This window comes from Zonotrichia leucophrys, chromosome 1 (assembly GCF_028769735.1).
Source record: "Zonotrichia leucophrys gambelii isolate GWCS_2022_RI chromosome 1, RI_Zleu_2.0, whole genome shotgun sequence".
NCBI lineage: Eukaryota > Metazoa > Chordata > Aves > Passeriformes > Passerellidae > Zonotrichia > Zonotrichia leucophrys.
Genome location: NC_088169.1, coordinates 49966467 through 49980197, shown reverse-complemented (window position 1 = coordinate 49980197; position 13731 = coordinate 49966467). Strand labels below are relative to the sequence as shown.

General features: G+C 45.0%; 1 protein-coding gene across 1 annotated transcript; it reads right to left on the bottom strand.

Moving 5' to 3' along the window:
- Window positions 1–3869: 3869 nt before the first annotated feature.
- KCTD12 (potassium channel tetramerization domain containing 12) lies at window positions 3870–10128 on the bottom strand. Its single transcript, XM_064713226.1, has one exon. The coding sequence runs from the start codon at window positions 9900–9902 to the stop codon at window positions 8904–8906; it is 999 nt and encodes a 332-aa protein (XP_064569296.1). The 5' UTR covers window positions 9903–10128; the 3' UTR covers window positions 3870–8903.
- Between the last annotated feature and the right edge of the window lie 3603 nt (window positions 10129–13731).

Below are 13731 nucleotides of genomic sequence, written 5' to 3'. Positions count from 1 at the left end.
ACAAGTTCAGCAAATAACTGCACATGCAAAGTCCTGAAAGTAAAAAAGAGAATACTTTTCGTCTAAGTTCTCATTAGCATCCTGTAGTGACGGCACATTTTGTTGAGATCAACAGGAGGTAACAGTCATCCAGTACATCCTGGGATAGGATCCAGATAGCTGCTATTAAAAACTCATAGATATAAAGTCTAAAATGGAAAGAGAAGGCTATACCAATCTGTACAAATCAAAACTATAAATTGCAAATACTGTACTAACTGCATTGTATAAATTTAATAAGGTAAGAAAAAAGAACACAAAGAAAGTAGTAGTCAGCATGATTACAAATGAAATTATTTAATTTTATTTGGAACAATGTGAAAAATTGTACAGATTCATTATTAGATGGAATTTTTAGGCTCGTTACCTCAGGAGAAGTATAAACATTTTGCTGTTCAGGTCTGTTAGGAATAATGATCAATTTCCCTTCCAAACCTAATCAAAAAAATATGAGCAACAAGTATTTTTTTCAATCAGGTCTGGCCAATTTATATCTGGTATGTTTACAAGCCTCTGTATTTACTAATGCAGCTTTCTCAAAAGTCTCAGATCCCTGCAGAAGCTACAAAGGACTGGAAAAAAACCCATGGACTGTTTGGACTGTGGTTAAAAGAAAATTGGGTAATTTAGAAACTTCAGGCCTGCCAACCTGTCAGTCAATGCTTAGCCATCCATTCATGTGGCTGGAAAACCACCTATCCAATGTAATAACCAGGGAAAATGATACCAAGCATTCGTGTCACAGTGATGTCCATCAATGCTGATGTGGAGGAAATAGATCCACTTTTACTGGGCTTTGTTCCTTGGTTGAGTCAAGTTAAACTCTGGCATAATGTTTAATAAGCAAATGTCTTAGGCACTCCCATGCATTTTGACTGATAATTGGGATAGAATTCTGGAGACATAATACAGGTGCTTGCAGTCATTGTTTACTGGACATAAACTCCAGAGACACTTAAAGCCCTAATTCTTCTAATTCAAACCCCGAAAGAAATGAATGGAAAAAAACAGAGGCTAGGACAATGTTACATTTTTTTTGTGAATTCCCTTATTAGAATGAGAAGCCCCTGAAATGAGAAGTTCAAAAGACATTGATAAATTGAAGGGGATTTGGAGAAGAGACAGGAGATGACTAAAGGAGTGAAAAACATGCCTTACTGACAGACCACAGGAGCTCATTCTGTTTAGATATCAGGCTCCTTTGCCCAACACTAATAACCCCATTTTGCTGTGAGCCCATTCTGGGAGCTGATCCAGCTGAAAATAAGCCTGCTTTCTCCTGTTTCCTTGTTCTAAGGTTTCATCTACACCAGCTCCCTGAACTGGTCCACTCCACGGCCACATCAGCAGTGCCAACGAGAAACTGGTTACAGGGACAAGCGGCGGGGAACCAAAGGACACCACAGGACAGTTCATCCCCAGGTGTTGATCAGGGGAGCTACTTCTGTACATACCCTCCTGCAGAACACTCACTACAGCCTCAGCATGTCAATGAAGAAAACATTGCTGACCCTTCTGGGAGAAAGCCAAAGCTGGTGGCATTCACAGCCTAACAATTAACCAGGCACTGTGATGTCTTCTTGTGCACAAGCAGTATCATCCATGAAGTTAGATGACAGCCCAAGAAATTTCACTGCCTGACTGAAAGACTCTGCTAGGGGCAGCCCTACAGTGTATGCTATGTTGAATGGCAGACCAAATGATCTGGACATTTCTTTCTGTCCTCAAACCCTAGAAGGTGATGTCTTGGAAAACATCCAATCTGATAATTGTCAAGCTGAAACTTCTAGAAAAAGAAACACTGGTGCATTTGTATACATATACTTTAACCTAGCATTTTCTAAAGAAATTGGACTGTTTGGCCCAGTTACCTGCAGGTGAGTGCTCTTCAACCTCTAGAATGATACAAACAAGTCCAAGAGGATAAATATACTAGTGCTCCAGCTAAACTGATTAAGTTATTCTCATCTTAAACAGAAAAGGTGCCTTTACCCAGTGTTATTATAGTTTATGCAGCACTTTCCATGGTTTATTTAGGCCATAAAATTTTAAAGAACTATAAAACTCTTTTTAGGTGAATTGTCCTCATTGTCCCTTTAGTGCCATGCCAGATAAGCTATTAGACAGACTACTGTAAACAGCTGAACCTTTCCCATATTCCAACCATACCTTGAGACGGCAGATAAAGTGGTGCAGACTGTGAAAGCAAACCCTGGAAATAAGTGGGTCAGAAATCTCCTGGAGAAGAAGTGCCAGTTCGTGGCAGTTGGGCTGCATGGAGTGCACCAGAATACAAATGCTGCCCCTTTATTCACACAAGGCACCAGCAGCAGGACTGTGCTGGCTCAGGGACTGCTGTGCTACATTGGTCGTGGCCAGGAAGGAAGTGAGGCACAGGCAGAAGCTGTGGTCAGGACCACTGGGTAATCCTGGGGCTCAGCTGCCCACCCAGCTTGTTCTGACTGCACAAGGGATCACAGCAGAAAGGGATTGCTATGGAACAACTGGGAATCACTGCAAGACCTCCTGGTGCTTGCAGCTTTCAGAAATATTCATGCCTTGAGCTCTTAGCCATAGAAAGATGTGGAAATGAATTTTATAAGGTGGGGAAAATTAGAAGGGTTTGTACGAGACTACAGATTTGGAGGGGAAAGTGCACCATTTGTATCCTTTCCAAAAAAAAAAAAAAAGAGTCATTCTTTGTACAGTCTCTGCCCTTTTAAAGGGAAAAACTAACTTCAGGCTTCTAATAATCACAGGCTTTGCTGTAATATGAGGACAAAGATTGTCACTAAGCTATTTGGAAAATATGAGTCAAAACCAAACTATATCCAAATTAATGGAAGTTTTCATAGTTATGAATATATGCTTTTCTAAAGGACCGCTTATTAAGGGTGGGTGTGACGTTAAAGTTCAGCCAAGACCAGAAAAACAGACAGAATTGAGATGGCAACATTGTGGGTTATTTCAGTTATCTCTGAAATCAAAAATGTTGTTTTCATCACACCAGCACTGCATTCCCTCCTCAAGAATGTGGGAGAGGATTGGAGGATTTTTCCCTAATTTTATTTTGTTTTTAATAACAGCCTGCTCCTTAATAAATTAACCAAGGCTCTGTCTTTACCTCAAAATTACAAATTAAAAACATAGATCACATGGTCTTTATCAATGGACCTGTTTTCATCATCACAATCTAAATATTCTGGTCTCAGTTTCTTTGGCTGAACTTCAATGAATCCACACTTACTTAAGTTCCAGGTTGAGAAAATTGTTAAGTTGCAAATGGTAAGTCAGAGGCTACATGGAGCTAAGCATTCTAATCCTAGTGACTCCATGATTCTGTGATTCCTATATTCTTCCATGTGAACTTCTCTACCTTTTGCATTATGTTGAAACAAAAAGGATGCTGAAATGTTAACTCAAAGCAAGGTGTACCGCTAACATTGTCACTTCCCAGCTGCTAAACACTGAGCTTTTTTGAAGGATAAAAACAAAATAATTTCCTTCATCCAGATGATACAAAATAAAACCTAGAACAAGTAAATGTCATCAAGGACTTTAGCTTTCCAGGGCAGGTTGAGTTTGCATGATGGGTGTAATGTGTGTGTATTACTTGGATTATACAGAAAAATATCTTTTATTTCCTGTGATACCAAGAATTTTTCCCAAATTACTTGAAGCTGCTCCCACTTTGTGCAAGAATATTTCCTAGCCTTTATTTCCTCACAAGTAAACAGACCTACTTCAAATCCCTGAGTCACAGTTGCCCACAACTTTGACAGAAGTATCAAAAGCTCCATAGTGTGTGTTAAAAAACTTGCAAAGCAAGAAACGTGTAACAGAGCTTAATTTTATTCCAGTTTGAGCACAGTGGAGAGTAAAATGTGAAGAAATGTGATAATTTGACCAGCTATGGTTTTGACTGTCACAGCAGTTGTGCTGCATATTTCCAACAGACTATTTGCAATGGTGGCATTACTACTTCAGCAGACATACACAGGAGTTTTGTTTAGCAGCAGGGGAAAAACACATGCCGCTCATTTTAATGAAAAACAAAATTAGCATTCGGTTTCATAAAGCTAAGTACTTTCTAAATAAATAACACATTAGCACGAATATTTCATTGAAAACTATACTGAAGGGTTCTTACAAAAAAAAAAGAACAAAAAACAACCCTGCCCTGAGGCAAATCAAATCTTCAGAAAATGTTTTCCTGCTCACATTTGATTCAGCCTTGGAAATGCTGCAGAAATTAGGAGTCTATAAGTATTTTTAACACATTCTAGCATACCCATTAGTTTGACTGACTGGCCAGAGCTGCAAAAGTAAGAGTGACCGCCCACCTTCACACTCTATAGGGATTTAGGCATTTAGTACACTCAGACTATATAGACAGTGGCAGGTATAAACCACACTATTCTGTCAGCCTTGTTTCCTACTGAAATAAGGCTCATGGTATTTGCATTGTCCATTTGGGTGGATATCTGTCCCGCTTAACTTCTGAGGTGATGGGCAATTTAAACACAATCAAAAGAACTGAAAAACCTCACAGCTGTTACATTCTTACAAATTCTATGAATACTGATGGTGGGGTAAGGGAAAGGAAAGAGAAAATCTGTAGTTCACAGGGGAGACAAAGCCAAAATTCAGCCATAACCTTCAGCCTAGCAGAAGGTGGCTCTGTCAAGGAATGTGCCTCCTTCTTCAAGTAGAAATTGAACAAAATTGGCAGGGATGAGCAGGAGTAGGACAAAGAAAATAATGCCTTCAGACGCAAATTTTTGTTGCTCATAGAATGACCTCCTTTCTTTCATTATTGCATGATAACAAAGCACTCAAATACTATCAAGCTGTCAAATTAAACAGTTGATTAAACTTCCTTCAGCTGGTTCCTTTGTAGTATAACCATGATACCCAAGAAAGAACTATTAAATGTACAGGCACTTCACATGTGGATTATACTAACAAGTCACTACTAATTTTATATGAAGCTGACCACAAGTTTAGAAGAGTTTGCTAGATATCACAGGGTAGCTAATTAAAAATTCTAGATGCAATTCCCTCAGATCATGTATTACCTTAGGTATTATTGTTTCTTTCATTAAATGAGCACTGTATCGCATGTTATTATTCTCTAGCTTCATAAAAAACATCAACATTTGAATTGAACAATTCCTCAGTGCTATCAAAATTAAGCTGTTCAATCACTATTTCTTCCTGAGGATTGGCTGACCAGTACTACAAAAATTCTCTGTGATGCTTAAAAGGAAATGATGCAGTCTGAGTACTATGCATTTCTGTTTATCTTGCCATGGGTGTTACTAGAGGTCTCTGTATACATAATTTTCTTTGTTTTTCTGCTTTTTTAGTTTGGAGTCTTTGCTGAAGTTATGAATATGATACTGTGGGAGAACAAAGCTAACAATATCTGCACAGAGAATAAAAAGAACATCATAAACCACACAACGGAGTTAATATTTAAAGAACAAAAATTTAATTTGGTATGCAACTTTGTCCTAGGAGGATCTTTATTTTCAATGCTATACATGTGAAAATAAGAATGAATAAGTGGCTCATTATCTACATGTATAAAAATATAAACATCCTATCAAACATATGCAAAATCACCCTTCATGATATGCATCACTGAAAAGACCTATGCCTTAACTTCTAATTAAAAGAAAGACTGCCCTTGTGGATTTTTAATAGCACTTGTAAATGCTACTGCATTCATCCATAAGTACATGAACTGTGAACAGCAACAGCTACAAAACGTAGACAGGACTCCAGTATTGTGCCTTTATATTTTTGTATGTTTTCATGTCAACAAGTCAGCAGAGTCGTTGTGTTTATCCATTCTTCAAGCTCTCAATAGAACAGACAAGTAAAACTCATTGAATTTGCCTTGAGCATTTTTCCTTTTAAAAAGTTTACTGCCGTTACTAAGTAATGGTTCAGAAAAGTGTCATCTTCTGTGGCAAAGAATCAAATGACTGTTATATTTATGGCACCATCATTTTAAGCCTGCTGACGATACTGATAATGAGTTATCAGTAAATTAAAGGCCCATTTTTTAACACTAATAACACTTAAATTTTTTTAGCACAAAGACTAGAAAAAAATCCTGTTCGTATTACATCCATTTTTACGTAAAAGTGAGAATTACTGGGTCGTCTGCCAGGAAAGGGATAGGCAACAATTAATCAAAATACAGGCAATCTTTGTTAGAGATGCATTCAGCCACCTAGAAGATTCACATTCAAGCAAATATGTCATCAATTTCAGTTCTACAAGGTGATGATACTCATTCAGTTTTTTCCATTGAAACAGGTATAAGAAACCAGTAAAACATTACCATGTTATGTACATAACATAATGTGAAAATGCTCAGCTAGATACATTATGAAATCCTGTAGCACTAAAATTGTTTAAAAAAACTAAATGATTAGTGTAAAATGTTTATATACTGTATATATATGTACACTAAATCACAAGGTCAATTTAAAACTGCCCCTATACATAGTTCCTATGATGGATTTAGTAAGCTAGCAGATTCTTAAAAAAAGAAAGCTATCTAGAGCAAATTTGAACACTTTACTGAAAACTGATTTTATACAAAATCTTAAAAAACATACTTCAGAGTTACTTAACAGAAACTAGAAAAAGACGGTCATTACTCTTGAGAAGGGCACTGTAAAGACCTAGTAGCTGTGGTGACCAATGTCTTTTCACTTGTGGTGAAAGTTCAGCACAAAGAAGTCATCTCAGAGTAAGGCATAGGACAAACAGACTTCATTCCATCCTCAGGTGTATTGGCCTCTCACTGTATCTTATTGCTCATCTAATTTGGCAGGTTTACATTTCCATCCTTTTAAAAATACTCCATAATACAACTATCTACAAATGGACAGTATCCAGTGCTTTCATATGCACATCTTCAATCATGTTGATATACAACCTTGCTAATATTAGAAAAAATAAGCCATGGTGATGCAAATTATTTTCAGTTTTATGTAGCTGTGCATGCACTTAATGAAAGACCAAGTGAACAGAGACTGAGCACTGAAACTCGATAGAAATGTAGCTTATAGCTGTTTCCAAAGGAATTTGGGTTTTTTAAAAAAGCCCTACTGTGAAATTCTTTGGTTAGAATACAGGTGCTAGCAGTATTTCTAAATTTGGAGTTAGACCTAGAACTAGCATTATTGTTCAAGAGTTTTAAAAACATAACTTCAAGCCTTTAATATGTACTGCTAAATTCTTCAACACTTCAGGTATATTTAGGATATTTTTCTGTCTGAACAGGCTATACACATTCTTAAATCCAGTTTAGGTTTTTAAAGGGAAGTGTTTTTATACTCCAGGCTTCAAGAAATTTATTAGAAGAACTGCTGAATCTGTAAAACCTGCGGTTCAGATCATCTGTTCCAATGCAGACTCTGACTGCCTCCTCTGGGAAAGACTGTTACTCAGCAGTAACAAAATAGAGCTCAGAAGTAATTTCCCCTGAAGAAAGTTGGCATCACCCTTGTTTTTCTGAGGAGAGGGCTCAAGCCTTTCTAAGAAGCACTAAGTTTGTCGAGGAAGAGGTACAGTGTCAGTGCCCAGAAAATACTGCTATGAAAACTAAGGAAATGGCTCTTTAAAACTGTGATTTTTGTCATCTGCTGGCTTCAGAGTTTTACCGCAGGAACACGACAAAAAGTAACAAGGGTGCTCTTGATGACAGTTATAATGTACATCTTGCACTAATTCAATGTACATGATTTCAGCTTCCCAAGACCCAGGCCCTTCCTTTACTCAGGCAAGCCTGGCTTCACCTCACTCCCATCATTTTGAGGGTGTTTAAGGAAATGCACATGGAGATTTCTGTCCGTATTAGAGACAGTAACTTCAAGAGAATTATAAGGACTTCAGACCACCCATGGAAGTTACAATTCACAAGCACTTTAATTTTTCAAAGTGTCTTTGTTTTACCTCTCGAGGGAATAAACACATGTCTCTGGGGACACTTCATAGTTCAAATGGTTGGTTATCCAGCAAATCTGTCCTTCCACATCAGCCTTACGTGCTCGCTGTGCAGGACCTGGTCCAGCTTAACAGAGAGGAGATCAGAGACATGGGGAGCAAAGAGGGGAGATGGGAGCAACCACTTGTGAAGGGCCACATGCACGCCTCCTGCAAAATTACTCATCTCAACAGATAAAGTATGAGCCAGTGCAAACCCCTCACAGTCAGGCTTCCTTTCTATGTGACAGTCCCTCACAGACAGGCATCGCTTTGATGGGTGGGGAAGGGAGGAGTTAAAAATGGACAATTTGGGGTCTGCCCACCAAGGCAAGCTCTCTCACAAGGGTATTGGGATGGGAAAAGACAGGCGTTTGTCATGCCACCTTCAACAGAAGTTGCTCAAAGCAACTTCAAATCTTCTCAGCCCCTGCCTGGATGATTTTTAAAACGCCCCACCCTGCCAGAGCTATACCTCAGCTCTGTGTGGGGAGAGGGACAAAGACTGGGTGCACACGCATGCTTTTGTGGCATTTGGCTACTCCCAATATTTCTCTCCTCCCTTGCTACCAACACAGCTACTGGGAGATGCAGGAGGGAGGGTGAAGGTGGGAGCCAGGACATGGCCAAGCAGGGACACGACAGCCGAGGCACAACACGGTGACCTCCTGCCCCGGGGCCGTCAGGAGGTGCTGCAAGAGGGCTGGGGGCTGCGCCGGGGCTTGTGCGTGGAGGCAGAAACCGGGGTGAGACAAGCACAGGGAGACATAGCCCCGCTTCACATCCTCCTTCCTTCGGGACGCGAGGGGACCGTAGGTGCGAGGGTGTGCAGGGCCGGCTGTCTCGTCCCCGGACGCTCAGTCCCGGCAGAAAACGTACTCGGTGTAGCTGGTCCAGATCTTGTCATCGGCGGGGCCGCCCTGCTCGGGAGCGAAGGCGCAGGTGCCGGTGGAGGAGCAGGCGGCCATGCGGAAGCCGGCCTCGGAGAGCCGGTCGAAGGCTTGCTCGAGGAAGTTGAACTTGAGGTAGTAGCGGGCGGTGTAGCGCTCGGGAGGGCGGTCGGGGTCGCGGCTCTCGTTCAAGGTCTCCCCGAAGACCTCTTTGGCCAGGGCCGTCTTGCCGCAGACGGTGATGCGGGCCACCCGCCGGAATTTGGCATCGGCCTGCGCCTCCCGCCCGATGGTGTAGGAGCCCCGGTAGCCGATGGTGATGTAGCCCGAGCGCCGCCCGCCCGCCCCGTCCAGCGACTGCGACGGCGTGAGCAGCGGCCCGCCCGAGGGGCTGCGGCTGGCCGTGGGCGACGGGGCGGACGCCACGGCCCCGCCGCCGCCTTCCAGCGGCTCGGCCTCCAGGTACCCGAGCAGCGGCGGCGGCGGCTCCTCGGCGCAGATGGAGCCGTCGCGGTGCAGGACGGCGGGGCGGGCGGCGACCGCCCGAGTCTGCGCCAGGCGCCGAGCCAGGTCGGGCAGCTGGAAGTACTCAGCCTCCCGCTGGAGGCGGCTGCGCTCGGGGAAGTGCTCGGGCAGCACAAGCTGCAGGTCCCGCAGGTAGTCCAGGATGTAGCGGAAGAGGAAGCCGTCGCGGTCGAGGAAGAAGCGACCCTTGCTGTCCCGGGGCAGCTCGCTGGGCTGCTGCTGCGAGAACATGCGCCAGAGCAGCGAGTCGCGCACCGAGACCACGGTGCAGCGCCGCGTCACGTACACCTGCCCGCCCACGTTCAGCTCCACGATCTCCGGGAAGGAAGCCCAGCCGCCCGTCGCCGCCGCGGCCGCCCCGCTGCCCGGCGCCCCGCTCCCCGCCGCGGGCGACACGCCGCCGCCGTTGGGCAGCCCGCGGGCGCTGTCCGCCAGGGCCATACCGGAGCGAGCCCGCCGGAGCCCACGCCCTTCCTCCTCTTCCTCCGGCCGCCTGGGCTACGGCAGGGCCGCCGCCCTCGGGGGAGCGCGCAGCCCTCCGCTGCTGCCCGCCGCAGCCTCCCGCCCCGTCTGGCGCCGGAGCCGCGCTGCCGCTGCGCTCCCCGCAGCCGCGCCTCTGCCCGCTGCCGGACAAACTCCTCCGTCGGGCTGCGAACGGAGAGCCCCGGCACCGGCGGCACGGCCGTGTTTATGTAGCGCGGCCGCACCTCGCGGGAGGCGTGGGAGGCTGGCGGGAGGCAGAGCCGAGCGCACGGGGAGGAGAAGGGGACGGCCCTGCACTGACGCAGGGTCCCCCGTCGTCGTCCGTCCCCCGTTCCCCCCCTCCTTTCCCGGTCCTCCTTCCCCGGTTGCTCGGGGAGCCTCTCCCCGCCCGGGCTCCCGTCGCCGTGGGCGAGCACAGCGGTGCCTGTCCGGCAGGGATAAAACCTTGGGGGTCCCGCCTCTCTCCTGCCTCCCCTGTCCCCCTGAGCGAGGCTCCGGCTCCGGCTCGCTCCTCGGCTTCTCCGAGACGTCTCATTTTCCGCAGGCAGGACGAGCCCCCTGTTTGCCCCGAAGTGCAGGAGCAGGCAAGCGGCGGGACGCTGCTGCTCTGCCGAAGGCGCTGTGCACCCCTGCTAATCCTCCTAAGGCTTGCCCAACCCTCTCCAAATGAGAACTCCGGCAAGATAACCGTGTCCCCTCCCTCCTGTCGCCTTCGCAGGAGAAAACGCGAGCCTGCGGTGCTGCCCGCTCTCTCCTCCCGCGGCTCCCCGGCCTGTTCCGGGCTTGCGAGACACCCCCATGAAGGTCTCCGTAAAACCTCCCCGATCCTCATTCCCGGACGGAGACGCGCGGATCGCACCGTCGGGAGGCGCCGGGAGCGCCGTCCAAGGGATGCCCCGGCGGCCGGGGGAGGACCCTGGTGGCCAGGGACACCTCGGCGCCGATGGGGTCCCCTCCAGCTGCCTGACAAGCGGCGCTTCACCGTGAGAGCCGAGCTCCTCGTGTCTGCGTGCATATTTGTGTATTTAGGTGCCCTTACAGCTCAGATTTAATTAGGATTAATTAGGTACATCGGGATCTGCGTGAAACATAAGCACCTATTTAACATGCGTTGGTAGAAAGCATTTGTTTCAGGCTTTTGCTTGAATTTAATCTGCGCCTCGGTGTCTCTCTGCAAGCAGCGGTAAAGAGCTGCTGCCTCGGTGCATTCAGCTGCTCTCCAGTGGGAGTTCACGTGTGCTTCCTTCCTCGGGAGAGCAGCTCGGAGGACAGGAATGCCCGACGAGGGTGAAGACAATGTCAGTGCTCTCTTTCGTAGCGGGGGACGAAGCCCTCTCCGGACTGCCCTGCTGCAAGTGCCCCTCTGCAGCCGTCGGTGAAGCAGAAATCAAAATATGCAGAGGCAGGGGCTAGAAGCCCTTCAAAAATTGAGAAGTGGGAAAGGAAGGAAAGGCAAGTTAGTTCTTGAGAAGCAAGATAAGTTTGCTCAAGAGAAGAAGAGGAAGAAGAGGGGAAGTTGAGAAACAGAAGTTTTGAAAAGGGAATGGTAAAAAAGAATAATGTGTAAAGGGAGACCTGACAGGGAGATACTGTGGTCTGGGGGGAGTGGACACTCAGAATTTACAGGAGTTTCATCTTGAACAAGACTAAGAATATGTAAGAAATATGTAGACCACTACTTTTTCCATGTTGGAAATCTAGTTACCAGGGTTTTGACCAAGTATTTTCATTTGTGGGAGTAGAATGGCAAAGTAGGTTAATCTGATGCTTTGCTGACATTTTGTTACAAGAGCTTGTTTCTCTTTTCTTTTTTTTTTTTTTTTTGTTTGGTTGGTTGGTTGGTTTCATTTTGGTTTTTGTTTTGGTTGTTCGTTTTTTGTTTGGGTTTTTTTTTTTGAGAGAAGTAGAAGAGAGGTTAAAACAGTTCTGAAAGATGAGGGAGGAAATGAAACAATCTTGAATTACATTGTTTTGCTACCCATTTAAACACCTGAGTTTGTTGCTGGAGAAAAAAAAGGGGGGGAAATAACATGACATGTACTGCCACACACAGAATTTTTGTTTTCTTCCTGTATACTATTTCAGGGTCAATTCACCAGAGTAAAAGCACATGAAATTTTCACGTGGTGGTTTGCTGGTGACAGTTTTATGGAGTTGCTTTTACCTCTTGGTCTCTTAATGTGGCATCTCCCCCCACATCACCCTGCTCCCGGCCGTACTTAGCAAGAAGCCACCTCAAGAGCCTCCCACAGATTCGTATTTTAAACTCCACTTCCCTAGTGTGGGCTCTCTATTGAGAGCACTGTGATTAAACTGTGCACCCAGAGGATGAGATCATATAATGCTTGAGCAGGAGCTTATTCATAGCAGAACTTGCAGTGGAAGATTTTGTACCTACCAGCAGGTGAGTCTTAACCCATATTAAAAAAATGGGATCTTTAATTCATCTGTTAATTAAAATTATTTCATTTTTCTGGCATTAGATGAGTATCAATGCAGGTTAAGGAAAAAAAATAAAACAACACTAACATATTCATTAGACCTGACTTTGTCTTGAGCTTTGTTAGATTTGACTTCAGACATCATAAGACCTGAGCTTAATGGATTCTTCCAGTGCATAATTTCAGAAGCTTCAGAGATGAGTAAGTTATGGTGCTCCTGCAGGCACTGGCTCCTCTGAGCTCCTCTGCCTGCCTCTGTCCCATGGGAGATCAGCTGACAAGGACCCACCTGCTCCTGTGCAGCACCCTGGGCTGTCCAAAGCCATGCACATCAAAGGGGTGGCGAGGAGCACAGCGACACAATAAGGTGTTTGGCCCACTGTCCCAGGCTTCTTTTTAAGGGCACAAACCAGTCCATCCCCCGCCTGTTCTCTCTGTCAATGTGAAGCTGACTCCAGACTCGCCTTCTAAAAGGGAGCAAGGAGCGTTCTCAAGACACTGTTCATACAGCCTGTTCAACAGTCCTGGGCAAAGACCCAGCTTGCAGTGTTTGTCTCTGAGATAGATGTCATTTTCTGGGCTTAAAAACATGCCCAGCACTGAAATAACTGTTTTGAAGCTATGTCTCTTCAGAGAAATTATATTCTGCGGGCATCTCACTGCTGCTTTATGCCTTGCCTGGCTGCGAGGCTTTGGTTATTGTGACTTCTTTCGTCAACAAATTTTTCCTCTTTTCACAATATGTTCATCTAATTTCTTCTCCATTTCCCCATCTCTTTTCATTTGGCAACGTTTGTCTCAGTGAGGAGGATTGGCCTTCGTCTGTAGGTATTACAATGGGTAAATATATCAACAATTTTTTACTTATGTGTCAGTCACTGGGTTGCGTAACACAGTCGTAGTGGTTTATTCTTATTTTGTGTGGGAGACAGCGAAATATTGGTACATGAAACATTAAAGGCTGCCACAGAATGCCTCCTGTAAGGCATACAGCCCCCATAAAGGCTGGTAAATATGAAATATGGTCTAGTGAACAGGAAAGGCTTTATGACAATAAACATGGAGTTGAATATCTCTGACTGTGCAGTGTTGGGACATTTCGGGGCAGTAGCTCTTACAGGTAAGACAGTCACATTTCAGTGTTTGCTATTAGCTGCTGACCAGAACTAGCTACAGGGACACTGTCTTAACCTGTCAGGATACAAGTTTTTCTTCTTTTAATATTTTGAGATGTTTACATTTGTTTGGGGGGATTTAGTGGATTGGGGGGGCTTTTGTGACTTTTGTTTGTTTGTTGTTGTGCGGGGGAGGCTTTTGTTGTTTCCATGTTTATAAAGATACTTCCA

Excerpts from the sequence above, each read along its gene's own strand:
- KCTD12 (XM_064713226.1), bottom strand. The coding sequence starts at position 9,902 with ATGGCCCTGGCGGACAGCGCCCGCGGGCTGCCCAACGGCGGCGGCGTG.